General features: G+C 46.1%; 1 protein-coding gene across 3 annotated transcripts in view; it reads left to right on the forward strand.

The window, feature by feature from the left end:
• The window catches only part of KIAA0319L (KIAA0319 like), a 97,230-nt gene that overhangs the window by 70,436 nt on the left and 4,075 nt on the right, over positions 1-22,719 (forward strand). For all 3 annotated transcript variants that reach the window (XM_070368454.1, XM_005892638.3, XM_070368453.1), the window contains 12 exons: positions 26-158; positions 3,196-3,424; positions 5,122-5,245; positions 5,986-6,118; positions 7,902-8,050; positions 9,118-9,269; positions 9,626-9,764; positions 11,273-11,432; positions 16,691-16,833; positions 17,668-17,790; positions 18,477-18,567; positions 19,634-19,725. In XM_070368454.1, coding sequence (XP_070224555.1) covers positions 26-158; positions 3,196-3,424; positions 5,122-5,245; positions 5,986-6,118; positions 7,902-8,050; positions 9,118-9,269; positions 9,626-9,764; positions 11,273-11,432; positions 16,691-16,833; positions 17,668-17,790; positions 18,477-18,567; positions 19,634-19,725 — 1,668 coding nt within the window. The remainder of the gene's footprint in view (positions 1-25; positions 159-3,195; positions 3,425-5,121; positions 5,246-5,985; positions 6,119-7,901; positions 8,051-9,117; positions 9,270-9,625; positions 9,765-11,272; positions 11,433-16,690; positions 16,834-17,667; positions 17,791-18,476; positions 18,568-19,633; positions 19,726-22,719) is intronic.

Here is a 22,719-nt window from a genome sequence, read left to right on the forward strand (position 1 = left end):
TAACTGATATTTCTTTATGACCAAGAAAGCACTGATGATGATAAAATCGTCCAGTACCACTGGGAAGAACTTAAGGGACCTCTGAGAGAAAAGAAGATTTCTGAAGATACTGCCATATTAAAATTAAGTAAGCTCGTTCCTGGGAACTACACTTTCAGGTAAATTTGGATCCTTCAGGCTTACCATAGGCCATTTTTCCCCCTTGTGAGTTTTACATTATTAAAAGAGTAACTCTGACAGATATCAAAATTCCCTGTAGAGTTGATTGATAATATATATAGTCTTTGGTTCCATTGGTTCTTTAAGCCATGTGGTAATTGTGGTCAAAACAGTGATAACTTTTTAGGGCAAAGGTCCTTGCATAATAGATCAGGATCCACACAGCTAATCCTTCTCAGAGTCATACTTGGCATATATCCAAACCTTTTTATGGAATTTCTGTCAAAAACTAGAAGGGTCTATCTTCCTTTGCCTTTTCTCAGGAAAATTCTGTAAGGAATCTACTGTCATCTCTTCCCTTTGGGAAATGCTTCCTCAGCTTCTGATATCTCAAAATCCTTACTTTTGACTAATTATTTATTTGAATATAATTTGTAGGATCTTTCTCTATTGGAGACTTTACAGAGAATATGATTCAAAGTCAGTTCTTTTGGGAAGTAGCACTGACATACTAGATTGTGATTAGTGAGTCTGAGGCTGATTCTAGAGTAATCTTCCTTGTATCTGCATTATTCCTTGTATTCTGCAAAGCACTTGTACTTGAGTGTCACACAAATACCATATGTACACTATACTGTCCTTATTGTACAGCTGAGAAAAATGAGGCTAACTACTAACTTTTCTGAGGTCACACAGCTAGAGCTAAATGCAGATTTTCTAACCCCCAAGGTCAGGGCTCATTCTCCTCTGCTCCTTGACTTGACCTATTTATGTTTTGTCTCTGCTTCCTTGAATGCTCTTCTCAGTCTTTCAGGGTTCTGCCTCTCTTTAAGGACCTCCTCCGTTTTCAGCGAGGCTCTTGGAGATTGCTTCAGAGAGGAGCAGTCTCTTTATTCCCCGTTACACTCAGTGTCTCGGTGTGGTGCTTGCCGTGGTGCAGCAGCTTGTTCACGGGTGTCTGTCGTTCCCGCTGGACCTGACATTAGTCACATTTGAGACACTACCAGAGATGCAGCAAGGAATGTCCTAGCACAGCACCTGCCATATAAATAAACAAACAGGTCTGACTTAGCAACACTCTCACTGACTCCAGACTTCAAGTGAATGAAGGGTAGCTGCCATTACAACAAGATAGGAGCCTTCTCATTGGCTTAAAATGGAAATATGAGTTGGTTTTTGCCTTGAATTTCTAATATAGGAACTTTAATATTTATGGAATTTAGCCTGGGCTATGTGATCCTTTTTGAAATAGTAACAAAAATAGCTACTGCTTCTTGAACATTTACTGTGTCTTTAGTACTGTTTGGAGCTCTTTGCACGCAGTAGCTCATTTAATCCTTGTAACTGATATTGTAATTATTCTTATTTTACAGATTAGGAAATACAGTCACAAAGAGGTTAAGTAACTTGCCCAAGGTCACATAGGCTGCGGACTCAAGTCTGAGCTTTTAACACAGTGTTAAAACACTGTGTGTTTAACACTGTTAACCTAGAGCATTTCAGGGGAATGGGTGCAATTCTGTTTTTCCAAGCCTCAGTCCATAAAATGATGGGATTGGGTTTGACTAGCATTAAGGTCCAATTTGTTTGATTCCACTTACCTTTTCTTGTCCCCTGCTTTTACATGGAGGTGGCTTCTTTCCCCAGCCCTGTGGTCAGCTGCTGTTTGATTCCAGGATTTTTACACACAAGCCAGGGACTGTCTAAGGTGAAAGTCAGAGTAATGGGCATTTGCCATTTTGCATCTGTCTATAACTTGCTTTTGTTCTGGAAGAGAAGACAAATAAGATATGTTTAAAAAAATAAACAACTGAAAACAGGGAAACTGGAAAAAGAGGACAAGTTATGTGGATTTTTCTTTTGCGTGTATTTGCTGATTTGCGTTGTGATGTTTTTGTGTTCTTTTTCTCAAGGCTGTAATATCAGAAGTCCCCTTAAGACCATAGGTAAAAAGTGAGATTGTGGGATTAAAAACCCACAGATGTCTGGCTCTTTCTGTGGCTGGTGGTGAGATTTAAACAAACGACATGTCTTTTATATGCTTTTCCTCTTTCTGTCAGCAAAATGGAAGGAGCCCAAACCTCCTTGCTTGCTTATGCTCACATTTTGAGGTGGCAAGAGAAGCTTTAGGCTGTTCAGCTGGAAGGCATCATTTAGGTAAAAGCCTGCTCTTATAAATGAACATTTTTTTTTTCTCTTGCAAATTCTCTTTCACACTGGCACAAACTGTGGGACTGTTGCGTAGGAGATTCATTTCCATCTCAGGCTCCTGTCTTACTGGAGCCAGCCTTCCCGGTCCATCCTAGAGGCTGTCTGCCCAGGAAGTCCATTCTCGCGCTGTGTACACAGCCAAAACAGGATGATGGGAGGAGAGCCTGCTGTAGTCAGAGCTTGCTTTATTTAGTGTAGCATCTTTGAACCTCAAAGGGATAGGGGCTGGAAATTACTGCTTCTTAAGACTTGGTCTGGGCTTTGGAGTCAGAGCACTGGGCTTGTACCTTGACTCACTATTTAGCTCTGGGCAGGTTTCTTAACCTCTTAAAGACTTGTATAATTGTGAAATTGATGATACCTCTTTCTGTATGGTTGTTGGGAGGGCCAGATCAGACAATGCTCGTAAAGGTCCCAGCCACAGATACATGTAGGCAGCAGAGTGAAACAGTGTAGAGATATATTGTCTAGATTTAGATCCTGACTCCACTACTGTCAAGCTTTCAAGCTTGGGCAAGCTTCACCTCTTTCTGCTTTGGTCTCCTCATGTGTATAGGGGTGAAATAAGGACAGTACTTTATAGAGCTGTTGTGAGGATTAAGTGAGATACAAAGTGCTTAGAACAGTGCCTGCCACACAATAAGCCCTCAGTCAGTGTTAGCTTCTAGCGTTATCCTAACTCTCCAAAAAGAGTGGGTTAGAATTGACTGCCACCTGGTAACCCTGCCACATTGCTGGTTTTTAGCCCTGAGTTCTAGTTCTTCTGTGTTTATTCCTCTCTCTTTAAGCCCATCCCCGACGGTACTTCTCTCTCTGTCCTGACAGCTTGACTGTAGTAGACTCTGATGGAGCTACCAACTCTACCACTGCACGCCTGACTGTGAACAAGGCTGTGGACTACCCCCCTGTGGCCAATGCAGGCCCCAACCAAGTGATCACTCTACCCCAGAACTCCATCACCCTCTTCGGGAACCAGAGCACTGATGATCATGGCATCACCAGCTATGAGTGGTCACTCAGCCCAAACAGCAAGGGGAAGGTGATGGAGATGCAGGTAGGAAGGAAGAGCACCTGTCTTTTCTTGCCCAGGGAAATTAGAGCTGCTGGACTGGGTCACCCATCCAAGGCTTATTTTTCTCCATCTTAATAACGAAAGTCAGATTAGTACATAGAACATTGATTTTTTTTTTTTTTTCCTTTAAAAAAGGTTACAGGGCCTTCAGTTAACCCATTAGCAAAAACTTTTATCTTAAATATTTAGTATTAGAGGAAAAGACTGATAGCTTTTCTTGGATAATTTCAGGGAGTCAGATTCCTTAAAAACTGCAAGGGTACAAAACTTCTTTTTTTTTTAATCAAATTTTTTTTGGCATATAGTTGCTTAACAATGTGGGTTAGTTTCTGCTGAAGAGTGCACATCTTTAAAGTGAAAGCGAAAGTAAAAGTCACTCAGTTGTGTCCAACTCTTTGCGACCCCATGGACTATATACAGTCTACAGAATTCTCCAGGCCAGAATGCTGGAGTGGTTAGCCTTCCCCTTCTCCAGGGGATCTTCCCAACCCAGGGATCGAACCCAGGTTTGTGTGCAGGTCACACTGCACGCCTGCAGTGTGGGAGACCTGGGTTCCATCTCTGGATTGCTAAGTTCCCCTGGAGGAGGGCATGGCAACCCACTCCAATATTCTTGCTTGGACAGTTCCCATGGACAGAGGAGCCTGGTGGCCTACAGCCCGTGAGGTCGCAAAGACTCAGACACGACTGAGCAACTAAGCACGGCACAGCACATCTTAGTGAGCTCTATTAAAAACTGGAGTAGATTGCCAGACTGGATGGTGAGCATCTTCTCTCTGAACATATTGAAGAAGAGACTAGGTCAGTCAACAGGCAGGTAACTAAGTGAAGAAAAGTGGGTGGGGCTGTGGCACACTGGACAGCATGAGCCCCAACTGAAGGGCTCAGCAGCCCCTCAAGTTTGACTGGTTGCTGCCACTTTGGAGTATGGTCCCAGTGTTGTCAGATCCTCCAGCTTTTCAAGAGAAGACAAGTCTAGACTTTTATAAGAAATTTTCCAACTTTTAAGACCCAAAGACCAAATAAAATGCTTGCAAGCTGGATTCAGCCCAGAGGCTGCTAGGTTTCGCCTACTGTTTTAGAAGTTCCTGCGTTGGCAGTTGGCTCTAACTTATCTGTAATATCCCTTCTGACACTCAGGAGTCTTACGTTTTCGTATTTGAGGCATGAGTTAAAGCTCACATTTCATCCGGCTTTAGTTTAAGTATTATATGAGGTTTCTCTGCTGTCACAGAATCTGTTCAGACCTGTAAGGGGACAGCACAGCATTACAACAGAGTTGTTGCTGCCATGTTTTATTGATGCAGCTTTGTTAAGCATCACACTTTGTTAGAACATTGTTTTTTAAATTGTGTTGTTTTGTTATATGTTCATGGTCTTCTTTTTGGCTTGAGTCATAGAAATGGATCTTGGTTATCTCTGCATATTTTCCTGTACTCCCTTCCCTCGTGAGCACTCTAACTTTATTTGAAACTGTTGCTGTGTCAGAGGTTTATTCCCTTGAAGGGTCAAGCCTTTTTAACAAGATGTTCCACAGTGTCTGGTTGAGTATTCACTAATTGGGAGGTGGTGGCCCAGTACCAACCTAGGTTTAAAACTGGGTAGATGATGTAGACCAGAGAAGGACTTACTGTATGATATGATTTTGAGAGTCCACTTCTCTGTATGTGTTCATTCAGGGGGTTAGAACACCGACCCTGCAGCTCTCCGCCATGCAAGAAGGAGACTATACTTACCAACTCACAGTGACTGATACAGTAGGGCAGCAGGCCACCGCTCAAGTGACTGTTATTGTGCAGCCTGGTAAGTCTGACCTTGCGGCAGGCTCTTCTGTTGGCTGGTCCTTTGACCCTTGGGTGAGAAGAGGGCTTGGGTTCTGAGCTGTATGAGGGTACAAATGGGAGTTATCAATCTACCACCCCCCTGGCAACTTCGACTGTCCGTTCCCCTGGTGCCTCCTTCAGAGGTACAGAGACAGAGCATTTCACAGCCTCATTTGTGCCCTTGATCTTGGCTGGTTACTGTGCCTTCAGTGGGAGTTAGCAGATGGTGTCTGTCATCCCAAATTCTACCATATCCTTTTTTTTTTTTCCTTTGACCCACCTTGCAATTTGGAGGATCTTAGTTCCTCGACCAGGGATTGAACCCAGGCCACAGCAGTGAAATCCTAACAGACCTAGACCACTGGGGAACTCCTCCTACCGTGTCCTTTAAGGGCTAGCTTAAAGCCCCCTTCCTCAAGAAAGCCCTGCCTTATCCCTCAGGCCCTTTCATTTAAACTCCTGTAGCCTTATACTTCAAATTTAGCATGACCCTGTAACTTCATTATGTTCTGCCATGTTCTTTCAGAGTTGTTTTATACGTTTTGGTCTTACATTCTTCATCGTGAGCTCCCTGACCATACCCTTACCTCCCACAGTATCTGAAAGTTCTGTGGGTGGAGAGGCAGAGGCCTTGAGGCTTCCAGAACATATGTCCCAGTTGGTTCCTCTGTTCTCCCAGCTGGACTGCCTGCTTTTGACCTCCAAGTCTCTGTCTTCTAGAAAACAACAAGCCTCCACAGGCAGATGCAGGCCCAGATAAAGAGCTGACTCTTCCCGTGGATAGCACAACCCTGGATGGCAGCAAAAGCTCTGATGACCAGAAAATTATCTCTTATCTTTGGGAAAAAACACAGTGAGTACTAACACGAAACCCTTGTGTTGGCAAAGGCACCAGGCCTTTGAAGAGCTCGGTTTTACTTGCCTGTAGGAGTTTACTTTCTTATTAGCTTATCCAAGGGGGATTACTGAGAAAGAAATGTTTGCAGTCCCAAACTTCAACTCTAAGAAAATGATATAATTTTTATAAGAAAGAAAGAGAACGCTTAACATCAACTGTCCCCAGGTAGTACTTTGTGGTTCTGGTGCTTTTACAGGTACAATCCGTCTGCTGAAATGCATAGTTTAATTACACTTGAGAGGCAGGATGGAAGGGGTAATGGAGCAGAAAAGTACCGTTGCTCAAAATTAACAGGGGAAGGCTGGCAGGGGGGATGGGGCAGAGCAGCTATTAAGGAGAATTGAAAATTCATCTATAAAATGAAAGCATTAGTCTGTTATTGTTTCCTTGAAGACACCGGTTACCACTTAAGTTAGCCAGAGGCCAAAAGCAGTAACTAAAATACTACTAATTAAATTGGAATTTCCTAATCAAACCATTCCTGGTTCTCAGTTTCTTTCATTTCCTTTAAGTCATAATAAATGGAACTCAGATTATATGCAGGATCCCACAGGAAGCAAAATAATTCCAAGAAAGAGTTAAAAGCATTCTCAGTTTCCAAAGATAGCAGCCAAAGGAGAGACTGGGTTTTTTGGTTTTGGTTTTGACTGGGATGTTAGAGATGGGTGGGTAAGGCCTGTAATTTGACTTGCAAAGCACTTGACTTATGATTGGTGAGTTGGAGTCTAGAAATTATTTTGCTTAGCTTTTGTTGTCTAGAAATTATTTTGCTTAGCTTTTATTTCTTTCTTTTAGAGAACCTAATTTTCCTCAACCTAGCATGTTTTAATTATAACTGTCTGTTGAAGACACAGCAGATAAACCATTTATTTGAGTTTTATTGGTGTTCACAGCAGAAGTAATGCTTAGCATGTCTTCTTGGAGGAGAATCTGTTTTAAGAGGGGCGGCTGGAGTCAGGGTTATACATTTAAAACAAGAGCAAAACCCTGAGAGAGTGCGGATTTCTCTGGCTGTCCCTCGGTGGTAAGGAACGCTCTAAGGCATTTTGGCCCTTGAACAGAAGGGCTCTCTGCAGTGTGTAGTGTTGTGTCTGTTTGTTGGTGCAGAGCTCACTCCCCTGCTGCAGGCTCCTTGTGAGGCCACCGGGGACAAGGAAGATACGGTTGTTCTGGGTCCTCTGTGGCCCCTGTCTAGGAGCGGGAGGGAGTTTTGCTTATGCAGCTGCTGTGCTAAGAAGAGGATGGTTTTTCCCTGAGTGCTGTCTGCAGCCTTGGCCTGTTTCCTCTCCCTGACTTTTCAGCAGGAGGGAATTTGGCATGTGATTAAGAAATGCATTTTGCTTCTTTGCTGGCAAGAGCTGAACCAACTACTGGGCCAGAAATGCTTTTCAGAAACATGACTCTTAAATCATTCTTTTGATCAGAGACCTGCTCAGAGCACTTTCTTCCTTTTGCAAACTGGAGCAGCACAAAGTTTGGATGTTCTCGAAGCTCTCATAAAGGATAAGGCTAAATGTGTCTGAAAGCAGGTGAATGGAATTTTCTGATCAGCAGGTAGCTTGTATTTTTGGGGCCAGATGACACTCTGTCCAAATGGAATATTTTTAAACATGCCCTCTTGAGGTGAAGGAAACAATAGTTCATGTCTTAGCTGAGGCAGTAATTCTCTGCTCCTGCTAAGTCGGGGACAGGAGAAGTAGACAGGTGCAACTCCTCCCTCTGGTTTCTCTTTGTCTAGGGGACCTGACGGGGTACAGCTCGAGAATGCTAACAGCAGTGTCGCCACTGTGACCGGGCTGCAAGTGGGAACCTACGTGTTCACCCTGACCGTCAAAGATGAGAGGAACCTGCAAAGCCAGAGCTCTGTGAATGTCATTGTCAAAGAAGGTATATCTTGCCGCCTTGGGTTGGTACAGCTGCCTCTGGGTCAGATAAGTAAAGAATCCATCATCTCGTGTTTGTTTGAAGAATTGATTAGAGACAGAGGGTAGAGAAGAAAGTTAGGGGTAAGGGCAGCTGTTATTTGCTTTTCTAAAACAGTCTTTGATTGGGTGGCTTTTAAGGTAAATTTTAGCTCCTTGTTTTCCCTCCCTCCCATCTTCCCTCCTCAGTTGAATAGGAAGAGAATTAAGGTTTTTTCCCTTTGCATTTTTATTTTCTCTCTGCTGCTATGTCCCTGGGTCTCTGTAACTCTCCTGCTAGCTACAGTGACACCTGCTGTCCAACCTTAGAATGACCGTCCTGTGCTATTGCTTCCTGTGCTCCTCCTAGGAGCCTGCACTCTGAGGCCAGCTTAACAGGAGTGGCTCAGCCTTGCTCTGGTTTGCAGGCACGGTGATCAGTGATGGTCTTGGGAGAGGCCTGTAAGCTGATAGTAGGAAAAACTACCAGGGATGCAGATGGCCCCCCAGTGCAGTCCCCTGAGCTCAGTGAATAGGGAGCACACTCTGGTAAACAAAGCTGCAGGTAGGGCCCCGGGTGAGGAAAGTGTCTCTTTCCTTTTCCTCTATTAAAGTGCTAAGGAAGGAGTCAAAAAAAGATGTTCAGAGAATAACATTTTAAGCTGCATTTTGAAGATAATATGTAGTATCAGCTGATGAAACCTGAACTTCAGGGCTTTAACCACTTTAGGCCTTTGTTTCCAATCACCTTATGTCACCAGAGCAGAGAAATGGATCCCTTCCAGGGGGGCTGCTGTGAGGATTTAGGAAGAAACTGCACTTGTGCCCTCTGCTGTGCAGTCGGGGAACATTTCTCTGGGCGGGACTGGAGCCACAGCCCCTGAGGCACTGGTGGTGATAACTCTACACTGTTAATTGCTGGCGTGGATAAGTGCTTGAAACAGTTCTTCAGTTAGGATGTTTTTGGTGTTTAATTTCCTCACAAGCACCATGAAGAAGCATTTCTTTTTTTTCTGAATCATACATTTTTTTCAATGGTTTCTCTTTGTTTAGAAATGAACAAAGCACCTGTAGCCAAGATAGCTGGGAATGTGGTAATTACCTTGCCCACGGACACAGCAGAGCTGGACGGCTCCAAGTCCTCAGATGACAAGGGAATAGTCAGCTACCTCTGGACTCGAGATGAGGGGAGCCCAGCCGCAGGGGTAAGTGTGCCAGGAGGTGGAGAGCTACACAGGTCGGTCAGGTGGTGAGATGGGGAGAGGAGGCTGAGTCAAGCACTCCAGGACCTGTTTTAACCAAGTGGTCTCTTGTGTCAAACCTGAATTGTTCTGAAATCCAGGAAGATTAAATGGCTTGCCTAGGGTCACCCCTCAAGCTTGTGTGGAAGAGAACATGATTCTGTTCTCTGATCCTCATCACTGTGGGTTGTGATGCCATCACAGAGCAGGAACTCAAAGCCATCTGCCCAGAGGGGGCTTAGCTATGACAGAGGCAGCTAACTCCCGTGAAAGGAGTGTGGCTTTGCTCTGCAACATTGCCGTGTCGTTCCACCCCACAGGAGGTGTTAAATCGCTCTGATCACCACCCTGTCCTCTTTCTCTCCAACCTGGTCGAGGGAACCTACACGTTTCACCTGAAGGTGACTGACGCGAAGGGTGAGAGTGATGTAGACCGGACCACGGTGGAGGTGAAACCTGGTGAGTTCATTTAGTGAGGGGCCAGAGTGGAATTGCTGGATCAGCCCAGCAGGGCCTGGATCCTGAGACCCTTCCCCCAGCATGGACAGAGCCAGATGGCATATCCAGCTTTAAACAATCTAGAATCCCCAAGCTAAGAACTCTGTAGAGACTCTCTGTTCCAGCAAGACCTCTCCTACGCACACAGAAATATGGACCTCCCCCTACTTAACTCAGATGGAGAAACAGAAACTCAGAGAGGGCAGGGCTTGCTCAGCTTCACACAGCCGTTGTGTCAGAGCCAGGCCTTTGGGCCCCTGTGCCAGCACTTTCTCCTCTATGTGTGACTGATGACAGAGGGCTCAGGGTGCTTTGGGAATCTGAGCACAGGAATAACTTGAGTCATGATGTCTCATCAGCACCCAGCTGCAGAAAACAATTTATTTTTGTAAGTTGAGCCTCAGGCTTTATCTGACAACCCCCAGGGAAGGTAAAGTAACTGGTGTCCTTTACATTTTTCAGATTTGCAGAAATAAAATTTCTTTCTTAAATAGAACCATGTTTTTGTTTTGTTTCAAGGCTAATTTGGTATTAGGGAGGAAATGAGTACAGGGTGGGATAGAGTGTTATAAATTCCTGAGCATCTGATGAGAAGGTATAAACTTTCAACCTACTCTTTATTAGGATTAAGGCCAAGCTTATGTACAGATGTCTTAGAAGGGAAGGGATCTTGGCAGGTCTTCAGTCCTTGCCCTGCCTCTCTGAAGGACAACAGCCAGGACACTGTGAAGTCTCCTCTGTGTTTAAAATCACATCACAGATAGTCTCTAATTATGTCAGTGATACATCAGGACAGACACATGGTGCATCAAGTATGTGAAGAAGGTATTCTGAATAGTCACTTTGAACTTCCACATATAGAACAGTCTTTAGGACATAATCAAAAGTAAGACATAATGGTTTTACAGTTCTAGAGTTGTGAAAACATTGTCCGGCTGTGATGTTGTTTTAAGGAAATCCTTGTTTCTTGGCTGCCTGGATTTCCTTTGTGTTTATGGTTTTCAAACCTGTAGGGCAGGTGCATTCCCATTGGTAAGATTGTTGGCATGGAAAATTTCCCTCCCATTGTTGCATACAAAGTACAGCAGTCACTGAAAATCAGACTGGATCAGGAGAGATTGCTGGACACCCACCACTTGGTCTGGAGAGTTCAGGAAAGCCAGTTGGGCAGAGACTTTTAGAACAAACGTTGAAGTGCTTTTCTTTTCCCCGCTTCCTTCACTAAACCCCATTGATTTGCACTGGGCCCCAGCACATGTGTGGTATTTCTCAGGTTAGTGGAGAGACCAGGAATGCTTCAGGACGAAGCAATGGGGAGTTCACCATGGGGCCTTTCCATTTTGAAAGAGGTCACTTGCATTTCTGAATGCTCTCACCACATTCTCTCCTGGGCCAGAGCGCAGGCACAGTGGCTGGTCTGTGTTAACTCTCCTGCTTCTAAAGCCATGACTGATCCACGTGCTTTCCAGATCCCAGGAAAAACAGCCTGGTGGAGCTCATCTTGGATGTCAACGTCAGTCAGCTAACTGAGAGGCTGAAGGGGATGTTCATCCGCCAGATTGGGGTCCTCCTGGGGGTGCTGGACTCCGACATCATTGTGCAAAAGATTCAGCCGTACACGGAGCAGAGGTAGCTGGGCATGAATGGGGGGAGACGAGGAAAGACCAGGGGTCCCCGGGCTTCTTGACTGAGCTGATAAAGTAGCGTGGGTAGATAGAGAAGAGTGGGCCCTCTGACCAGGAACCACTCATGGTGTTCATTTCTTTAACGAAGAAGAAATGTACTCTTTTAGGACAGGTCATGTGCTCTGTGCTAGATACTGCAGCAGATCCCAAGGTCAGAAGACAGCCATGATGTTTGACGACCGTGTTCTAGGAGGGAGATGACCAAGTAAATACGTAACATCAATACGCAGTGGCTTTGACAGAAGGCCAGTTGGAAGCAGATAGGGTAGGGGGTCCCCAGAAAAAGAGAATCAGGCTTGTCTTACCTTAAGCCATTTTTGGCCTAAGCCATTTTGTGATCTAAACCTGGCTACAGTGCTTGCCCTTGAGGTCTCACTAATTAATGATCTTAAGGGAAGAAAGAATGCAGGAACGGGGAGTTCCCTGGTGGCCTAGTGGTTAGGATTCTAGGCTTTCACTGCCATGGCCCAGGTTCAACCCCTGGTTGGGGAACTGAGATCCCACAAGTCCTGCAGTGTGACCAAAGCAAAAAAAGAATTTAGGACCCAGTGATTCTTCTCAGGTAAGAGAAGTAACAATACCAAAAATAATAAATCAGTTGTAAAGACTCCCAGTTCTGTTCCAGTGGTAAAGATAGCCTGAAACCCTCATCCACCAGATCAACTGGAACCTGAGAAAAGATATTGACCTTTTCTGAGCCTCATGATTTCAGTCAGCCAAAGCTTGGACTCTGTTGACCTATGTCCCAGTTCTGTGCTGAATTCTCTGCTCAAGCCCCTTCATGAATGTGTATGTCCCCTTAGCGTAAAACTTCCCCAATTTTGCCATCTAGGGAGACACTGCTTTGGGAAAGATCCCCAGTGTTCTCCTCACTTGCCGCAAGTGATAGATTCTCCTTCTTCTCACCTTTGGCTTGGTTGCGTCTTTTGGCTCAATACCACCTAGAGGAGAACCCAGTTTTGGGGTAACGCTATCATGGAGGCACAGGCAAGGGGGTGATTATTTTTTCAGGAGAATTAGGATTGAGGTAGTTCAAAGATTTTCCAGAAGTAAAACTTACACTGATCAAGCATAGAAGGAGAAGGAGGAAATTCAGCACAGGGGAACAGCATAAACAATATTCCCGTGATGTTAACGTAGAGTTTGCTCTGGAAGAAGCCCATGGGTTCAGAGCACTTACCCGGCCCTAGGATATGGTGGACGGTAGGCTGGCTCTATAGACTCAGGACAGTCATAAGCAGGCCAGGCAGGGCAGTTTGAATAGTTTGGGTGGGAGGACTCAGAAGTTAGTTTTGTATGTAAAGTTTTTGTTTATTTTTGAAACAAGGATATTAGTTCTTTTTTTTTTTTTTTTTTAAGGGAGGTTGGTAGTGTGGAGGCTAAAACTAAAATAGGAAGAGACCAAAGGCTTGTAGACAAATCAGGAAGCTTTTGGATTAGTGTAGGAAAAGGGTGCTAACACCGAATGAGGTAGTGGTTGTGGAAATGGCAGAAGATATGAGGAAATTAAAAGAATGTCATAGTAAATCAATAGGACTTGGTGACCCTTTTGGAATGAAACTGAGTGAACTGTCAAATATGAGAATTTTCGTTTGTGTGCCTGGATAGATGGTGGGCGCTGAGATTAGGGATACAGAGGGAACCAGTTTCAAAGAAAAGATAATGAGTTCAGTTTTGACCGTTGAATTTGGGGTGTCTTGGGCTTCCCTGGTAGCTCAGATGGTAAAGAATCTTGCCTGCAATGCAGGAGACCTGGGTTCAATCCCTGGGTTGGGAAGATCCCCTGGAGAAGGGAATGGTTACCCACTCTAGTACTCTTGCTTGGGAAATCCCATGGACAGAGGAGCCTGGTGGGGTACAGTCCATGGCATTGCAAAGAGTTGGACATGATTGAGTGACTAAAAGCACTTTCACGTGGCTTACATAGGGAGATGCTTCATCAGGTAGTAGAACGCATAGGTTGGAACCTGAGGTGGAAGGAAAGGCCAAAGATCAGGAGTCACTGTACAGGCGGCGTTAAAGCCATAATTGATGAGTCACACTGGGAGAGTGTCAAGAGGGTTGAGGACAGAGCTCTGGAGAACATCAGTATTCAAGAGGAAGGCAAAGGAAGAAGGGCCAGCAAAGGAAACTAAGAAACAGCAGCCAGAGAAGTGGGAGGAGAGCCAGATGGAAGCCGCCTGCTGGGAGTTAAGAGACAGGCTGGCAGTGAGGGGGTGGGCTGCCAAGGGATTCAGGTGCTACAGGGACAGGTGTGGCAAGCACGCAGAACAGGCTTCTGAGTTTGTGATTAGTGGCTCATCAGAACTCTAGTGAGATCATTTCACTTAGATGCTGGGAGCAAAGCTTTTCATGGTTTGAGAATACAGAGATGGTATAATGCCTCTTTGAAAAGGCTGGTGTTGAAAACAATATGGGAAACAAGCTCAAAAGAACACCTTTTAAAGATAGGAAATACCTGAACATTTTTATAGACCGAGGGAAAGACGTAGAAGAGAAGTAGATGGTGGAGATTGGGGGGGTGGTTAGAAACAGAGGTAGTTCTGGGGGACTGGCTGTGGACAGAGCAGGAGCACCACTTCCTCTGGAGATGGGAGGAGAGGAGGGAAGATGTGCTCTTTCAGGTGAATTTAGAAGCAGAGAAGGACGGCATTTGAAAGGGTGAGTACAAACACCCAATTTCTCTAGTACCAACATCCCGTTTCTCTGAAGCTGGAGGTAAGGCCGTCTGCTTCGAGGAGGTAAGCGTGAGCTGGACAGTCTGAGGAAAGTGGTGAAGGTTGAGAACACCCACTCCAGGAAAGGATGTTGAGACCCCAATACTGGCTTTGAGCAGTATTGGGGTCTCACCCAAGGTTAGACAGGAAGTGAGAGTGGCGATTCCAGCTGCACAGTAGTAACACTAAGAGCTTTTATGAACATACCATTACCCAAGTCTCATCCCCACAGATGATGGTTCAGTTGGTCTGGAGTAAGGTCTGGGCACCTAAATTTTAAAAAAACCCCAGATGAATCTAATACGCAGTCAGGGTTCACTGGATTGGAGACAGCATGATGATGAGGACTTTCTTTTTAAGCTCTGCTTAGCACCTGGGAATAGGAATAGGAAGTTGGCTGCTGGGATCGATCAAGCTGGTGGGAATTGGCTGGGACACAGCAGTGGTGAGGCTGCAGTGAGAGTGCGGGTGAGAGCGTTGTGGAAGGGGTTGCTTGCAGACTTGTGTCACTGAATCTGAGGCACAAGGAAGAGAGAAGCATCTGGGTTTCTGGTTTGGCCTTGATGGGCTTTGCTGAGGAATTCAGGAGGAGGATATGATTGGAGGGAGAGAGTGTTATTACGACGGGAAAGAGCATGGGCCTCTCACCAGGCAGCCTGGCCTCTGTCAGTGGCAGCTTTGTGACAGTGGGCAGGTGACTGTATCTCTCCAAACTCATCCTTCACCTGTAAAAATTCTAGCAGCCATTTTGAAGGCTTGGTGAAGATTACATAAGATAATGTGTGTGTAGTCCCTAATACATAATGAGTTAATTAATGATTATTATCAGTCTGTTTTGAACCATGTTGGGTTTGAGATGTCTGTGGTAGATCTGGTGTAGATACTCTAGCAAGCATTTGTAGGTATAGATTTGGTCACTCAAGAGGGACATGGGGAGAGGAGATAAAGCTTTGAGGGTTATTTGTGTATAGACAAAAATGGAAACTATAAGTGTGAATTATTAGGTAACTAGGAGAAAATATGAGAAATGACCACATCTTTTTTAGATTAATTTTTATTGGGGTATAGTTCCTGTACAGCGTTGTGTTAGTCTCCGCTGTGCAGCCAAGTGAATCAATTATACACAAACCTATATCCGCTCTTTTTTTTTTTTAATGAATTCATTTTTAATTTGAGGATAATTGTTTTACAATATTGTGTTGGTTTTTGCCATACATCAACGTGAATCAGCCGTAGGCATACAGATGCCCCTCCCTCTTGCGCCTCCCTCCCACCTCCAACCTCATCCCACCCCTCTAGGCAGTCACAGTCCACTCTTTTTTAGATTTCCTTCCTGTTTAGGTCACCAGAGAGCATTGAGTGGAGTTCCCTTGCTATACAGTAGGTTCTCGTTAGTTCTCTATTTTACATGTAGTACGAGAAATGACCACAAATCTTATGGAAAAGATTTGTTTCTTGATTCTGGAGTTTATAATACCCCATTTTTAGCCTTACTACACAGTGAACTTTTAAAAGTCTTTTAGGAAAGGACTTCCCAAACTTTCATGTCAGTCCACACATAGAAGATGATACTGTTTCTATGATACTTTGAGATACACACACATTTGGGATAAACAGACAGTTATACTAAATGAAGCTGGTCCAGGCCCTCTGGGATACCTGGGTCCCACCCAGCCCCTGTGTGCAGTGGGAATCCTTACTGGGGGCGCACCTATGAACCCAGTGTGACCCACTGGTTGGGAGAGTTCAGTTATGAGACTAACATGGAATCACAAAGCAGGCTGCCAAAAATGGAGGCCAAGGCCTAGTGAACAGATTCCATGCCACCCAGAAGTGAGGTCAAACATTTTCTGCCTTGGACAGAAGTTGACAGGCAGAAAGTAAACAGATCTGGACAGAGAATAACATAATCTTGTACCAGCCACACCATTGTGCCAGCCTTTTCTTTTTGCTGCCACGGTAGTTATCATTTTGGCCATGTTTTGGCCTGCAGACGATGCTCTGATGCCGTGCAGCAGTTTACATTTTAGAAAACACTGTGCTTTGTCTTATAGATGATATAGGCACAAACCCAACATCACTAGGCTCTTAGCTGTTAAAAGGCGGACAGCAGAATGTACCCAAAACTAAATCCCTGTGTTTCTGACCTCTGGTTACCTTTTGGAATAGGTCTTGTTAATTAGGGCAGCTTAGGGCTTTTCTAAAAGCCTAGGCTTTGGAGTCAGGCATATCAGGGTTGGGATCTGGCTCTGCCATAATTAACTGTGTGACCTTGGGCAAGCTACTTAACCCCTCTGAGCCCCAGTGTTGTCCTCTGTAACATGGAGACGGTGCTGGGCAGCCCCTCTCTCACTGACTTGCTGTGGGAGAATGTGTGTAGTACTTCGCACAGTGTCTGGCACATACAGAAGGTACTTAGCAAATGGTAGCTACTGCTATCCATTTGACAGCTTCAGCTCATTCATACTGTTGCATGTCTCCGCAGCACCAAGATGGTATTTTTTGTTCAGAATGAGCCTCCTCACCAGATCTTCAAAGGCCATGAGGTGGCAGCAATGCTCAAGAGTGAGCTGCAGAAGCAGAAGGCAGACTTTCTGATATTCAGAGCCCTGGAGATCAGTACTGTCAGTGAGTAATTGTGGGGAGTTGGGAATGAGAGCCTGCCCAGTGCCCACAGCTCGCCTGTCATCCCTGCTGTCCTTGGGCTACATTTCTGGTTCTCTGGAAATAAGGAAATAATCGCTTTCTTCCACTACCATTATCATGAAAGAGTCCCAACTCATTGCAGAGCTTCTTCACCTGGGGTCCCTGGGCCCCTGAGACAGCGTTCAGAGGAGCTGTGAGTTCAAATGGGAAAAAAATTTAATTACATCTTTGTTTTCATGAGCCTCTGACTGAAATTTACTCTTTTCCTCATTTACAAAGTACTGTAGTATTAGCAGAACATGTGACTTTAAGGCAATAGAAATTCAAATAGTTTTGTATCATACCAGTTGATGAAAAAACATTTTTATTCATCATTACTTCAAAATTATCACTGTTATAATCTTATGACTTAATATTTTAATAAAGACATATATTGTTATCTTCAAAGTTTTGTATTCTTAAATGCTTCAGAAACATGTTTAGTATAATTGCCTTCCTCTATAATACTATGTCTTTTATCTTGGCAATTAAGTTATTCTGAGAAGAAGGTCTGTGGGACATGAAAGATTAAGAACTGCTGATATGGAAAACAGCAAGTGAAAACAGTCTGGAGCCTTGCTGACTGCTCCAGTTGTATCCAGCCATGATGGTGATAAGGGCATGGTGCCAGCTGTAAAGGCTTTTGGGGGCAGGTCTCAAGGACACGTCACCATAGGCGTGGGTCTGGGGGTCCCATCCCGTCTTCATGGGCCCCGGAAGGTGGTCCTTCTCTGGCTCTGACTCCTGTAGACCTGCTCCCTCTCCTCCTACTTGCAGCGTGCCAGTTGAACTGCTCTGACCATGGCCACTGTGATTCATTCACCAAACGCTGTGTCTGTGACCCTTTTTGGATGGAGAATTTCATCAAGGTGCAGCTGAGGGATGGAGACAGCAACTGTGGTGAGTTTCCTGCTTTGACTGTGCCAGCTGGTTTGGCGTTGACTGTGGCTCTGAGTTGAGTGGGTGGGTGTTGGTGTTTCCAAGGCAGATGAGCAAGCGAGGAGAAGAACTTTGTGTATTTGATGTTTGCCGAGGACTTAATGCTTCTTTCCTCCGCACTTGCTCAAGGTTAGAGGAAAGCTCTGAGGCAGTGTTTGTGGTTTTCTCTTGTTGTTTGTTGGCCACGCCTCGGGGCTTGTTGGATCTTTGTTTCTTAGTTCCCTGACCAGGGACTGAACCCAGGCCCCAGCAGTGAAAGTGGCAAGTCCTAACCGCCAGGGAGCTCCCCTGACGCAGCTGTTTAAAACGAAACAAGCGTAAATGAGACCGGCCACAAAATGCAGATGAATCAGACCCACCGTGCGGCCTCCTGTCCTTTCAGAGTGCCTGTGTGCTTTGCCCCAGGGAAGCCCGTAGGTTTCCATTCCCCTCTTTTCCTCTTTTGAAGCTCATTACAGCCTGCCCCGCTGCTGCAGGGTCTCAGAGCCAAGCTCAGACTTCAGCTGCTTTTATCTCTAAGGTCTCCTCTTCCCTGGGGAGCCCTGGGTCCGTTTTGTTCAGGGAGTGTTTCCTGCCCCCGCTGGGCAGCGCAGCCCTCCGTTCAGCCTCTCTCTCCAGCGCCCTTACTACTGTGTTTTTCTTGGCAGAGTGGAGCGTGTTATATGTTATCATTGCTTCCTTTCTCATTGTTGTTGCCTTGGGGATCCTGTCCTGGACTGTAATCTGTTGTTGTAAGAGGTAAGATGCACTTGCCCTGTAAATTTGTTCAGCCTTCTAATTATGTATTTGTTCATTAGAGAGGTATCTGGCACCATCTACGTGGGGACCCTGAGTCCTGGGATTTTTCTCTTACCATCACCATTACATGGCCCACCCACAGCATGCCCCAAAAAGGTGGTCTTACCGTCTGACGCTCCTGAGGGAGGGAGTGGCTGTCACTGCAGTGATTTGCAACCTGGAAAACATGGCTGTGGCTGAGTGGGCATGGGGAGGGCCTGGGGCATAGGCCTGGCTTACATCTGCCTCTAGGGTGTGTGAGCTTTTGTACTCCACACCTCAGCCTCACCACTGTTCCCCGTGGAATCTTAATTTGTCTGCCTCCCCTTCGATTTGAGATTCATGTGCGTGCATGTTTTCTTGTAATTATAGACTTAGGTTAGCCGTGATTAAGTCTTTCAAGTTTTTTTCATCTAGTCTTCCTATCTCGTCTTAAAATATTTGAGAGAAATATTTATTATGTTTCTCATTTTTAGTAATAGGTATCACTTCTGTGTTTACTGTGTGCCAAGTATCATGATGACATTTTATAGGTAATATCTTTTTTAATAGGCATAAGAGCATTTTCTCAGGAAACTGATGTCATCCATCCAAGGATACAGTTAGTAAGTTGCAGAGCTGAAATGCAAGCTGCGACATAACCTCACAATAAAACTTAGCAAATTAAAAGAATTTTAAAAAATTCCCACCAGTCCAGGACAACCACCATTAACAACATTGCTGGTTTAAGCTTTCCTCCACCTTCCATCCTTCAGGGATAGGCGTTTCATTTTATTTACATTTTTAATCAATCTGTCCAAGATAACAATGTTTCCTTTACCCTTTCCCAAGTTGGTGAGGAATATTTGAATAACAAATCACAGTTGCTGCCTTTCCCAGCTGAGAAGTAAGGAGAAGCAGCTCTTCCCTTAAGCAGCATCCCAGGATCCGGGCTCCACGTGCAGAGTCTGGCTGTCACCTGTGGGTGGTGACCTGAGCCTCACACAGACCCTCTTTCCTGAGCAGAGACAGGGATTGTGTTTTTCAGGCAAAAAGGAAAACCGAAGAGGAAAAGCAAGTACAAGATCCTGGATGCCACGGATCAGGAAAGCCTAGAACTGAAGCCAACGTCCCGAGCAGGTATGTTGGGAACTGGGTGCTGGGGCCACCCCGTAGTAGATGAAGAGCCGCCACCATCACTCTTCCCTCCCGGGTGTGCTGCCAACAGCTCTTTGTGCTGGGAAAGCATCTTGTCCCCTCCCTGATGAGGACCAGGGTCTGCTTTGCCCTGTGGGGGCAGAACCTGCCTGTTGGACAAGCTCGGGCTCCAGGGCTCACTTCTCAGCTACCCTTTCCCTGTGCTGAGGGGGCTCAGCCTCTTGCTGTCCTTTGCCTGCTCATTCCCCTTAGGGTTGCTGCCTGGAGTTCAGCTTTTCAAACTGCCCCTGAGGTTGAGCTCAAGGACCTTGGTCTCTTTTTCCTGCTCAGTCTGTCCTTTCTGAGCAGACAGGGTGAGGCTGTGAAGAGGTCAAAGCCAGTGTCCGCCTGCTGGCTCTCTGCTCCAGCCAGCCTTCCCCTCCTGTCTTCTCCTCTCCCGTGTTTGTCAGGTAGATCTGCAGGCTCCGTGACTATCTCAGAGGCCGTGGAGGGCTGCTCCCCTGCCGGCTCCAGGCGCGCTGGGCTCATCTGTCAGAGAATTTCCAGCTGCACAAGCACGGAGACAGCTTTTGGTGATGGGGTTAGGAGGCCCGGGGCAGGTGCAGGGCCCTCCTTCCTGTCTGAGCTCGGTCACTGGGGAGGTTCCCTTTTACCATGGAGGCCCCAGGATAGGCCTTGTCCCCTTATGGGAGCTGGACTCTGTGTAGAGCTGTTCCCAAACACTCTGAACGTAGACCTGATTGTTTTTGCAACATGTTTGTTTAACATCTCTCATACTTAAAGCTTGGTATTAGAAAGGCTGTCAGGGGACTGTGTAGCGTTCTCCGACGCAGGCTCTGCCCTCAGAATCTCACTGTAGTGAGGGAGGAGAGACATGAGGTGAAAATAAAGGCTCGTAGGCAGTCCGGGCTGTCGGCACCCAGGCAGCTCGGTTCGGGAGCACGGTGGGGCAGTGTCCGGAGATGGGGGCTGGCGAACCACAGAAGTACCGCCAGAGCGTCCCAGAGATCCTGAGGATGATGGCCAGAGGGGAAAAGGTTGCACAGCACCCTCGCCGAGGTCGCCAAGGCCGTGTCTGCTGCTGTGGCGAGGTCTCTACCCCGTGAGGTCCTCCGGGGACTTGTGGTCTGTTGGTTAGTGGCCTTGGTGCGCCTGCGTCAGTGTGCTCTTCTGAGATCCTCCTCCTTGCTGATGTCTCTCTTTTCTAAACCAAATTCGTTGGTTCGTGTTTCTGTCCAGAAAGTACTTTCTCATCCAACCCTTAACCTGCCAGTTAAAAGTCACGCTCTTCCTTCTCCCGCGTGTTTGTTTTGGCATTTCTCTCACTGTATTATATCAGTTATCTTATTGTTTGTCCCTTTACTAGTCCATAATACGCTTGAAGAAGGTAGGGACTGTATCTTATTCATCTGTGCGTATGGATTAATACCACTGTGTACCAGGCCTAAGCCAGACGCTGGTTATATTATGGTGAACTCAATAGATGATGCTTTTGTGTAGCTTATATCACGCAGGCATTGAACAAACAAGTTCACAAATATACAGATGTGATAGTGGAAGGTATTTATAAAGAATAACATTAAAGTTGAGACCTCAGTGTCAACGAGAAGGAGAGTGAGGCACATAGAGGCTCTGAGAAATAGGATTGCAGGCCAAGCTGGTTGATTGAAGGCCCAGCTGCCAGAGGGAGCAGGGGGCATTTGCGGAAGATACGGTGAGTGTGGGGTGAGTGGCACAGGGCTGGACAGGTAAGCAGGGACGCTGCTGTGGGCTCCTTCTAGGAGCAGTCGGGAGAGTTACGGAGGTGTGAATGGCGCAGTTAGATTTATCTACGTTATAAAAAGACAACTGGCTGCCATGTGAAGGAATTGGAGAGGAAACTGGATAGAACACCCTCATGGTGGAGAGATTATGAGACAGAGAGCAAAGGCCAGATACACTTAAGGGGAAGACTTGCTGAGGTTCATGATATGTTTTCAGAGGGGTGTGAGAGAAAAGGAGACACAAAGGATGGTCCCCAAGCATCTTCTTTGAGCATCTGTGAACGAGAAAGACTGGAGAAGAAATGCAGGGGAAGGTTGTTTGGTTTAGAACAGTTGTGAATGGGGTTGAGAAAATGAGGCTAGAAGATGGGTGGGGATGAGTTTATGGGAATTTTTGAATGTCAGCTTAAGGATTTAGGCATTTTTTCTGGTGGTGACGAAAGTGCTGGCTTAGGAAAATTAATTTTGTGCCATTTCATTCACTGAGGAGATTATAGGTGGGAGCCAGCAAGGAGGTTTTTGTGAGGAGGGGATGATGATGGCTTGAACAGCGTGGTGTCAGTGTCCCGGAGGGACAGGAAAGGTCCAGGCCGACTGCCAACCCGAGAGACAGACTTGATAGCACTGAGGCCAGAATTAGGACACTTGGTGCAGTTTCAGTAAGAGAAGAGGGAGATGGAGTGCAGCAGCACAGGACTGGGTAGGAATCTGCTATATACTGGAGACGGCCGGCACTGCTAGGGAGGGCCACATCCCTCAGTGGGGAGAGGGGTGAGGGTCCATAGAAGAGCACCAGGCGAGGAGCTGAGGAGAAGGAGAGGCGTCCCCAGAGAGCAGTCAGGAGCCGTGGGGAGAGGGATGAGGGTCCATAGGAAAGCGCCAGGCTGAGGAGCTGAGGAGGAGGAGGAGCGGCATCCCCAGAGAGCCATCAGGAGCCGTGAGGAGAGGGGTAAGGGTCCATAGGAAAGCGCCAGGCTGAGGAGCTGAGGAGGAGGAGGAGCGGCGTCCCCAGAGCGCGGTCAGATGAGAATTGGCGACGGTGATGGCAGTGACAGTGCTGGAGAGGTTTCTGGGCACCTGAAGAGCTGGAGTAGATGGCGAGCGGACAGATGGTTGAAGTGAAAGCGCAGTCTGTTTAGGAAGTAGGTAGGTGGTGAGGAAACGGAGGCCCTGAAGAGTTAAAAGTCCTTCCAGAAGCTGGGTAAAAGTGAGC

This window comes from Bos mutus, chromosome 3, assembly GCF_027580195.1.
Source record: "Bos mutus isolate GX-2022 chromosome 3, NWIPB_WYAK_1.1, whole genome shotgun sequence".
NCBI lineage: Eukaryota > Metazoa > Chordata > Mammalia > Artiodactyla > Bovidae > Bos > Bos mutus.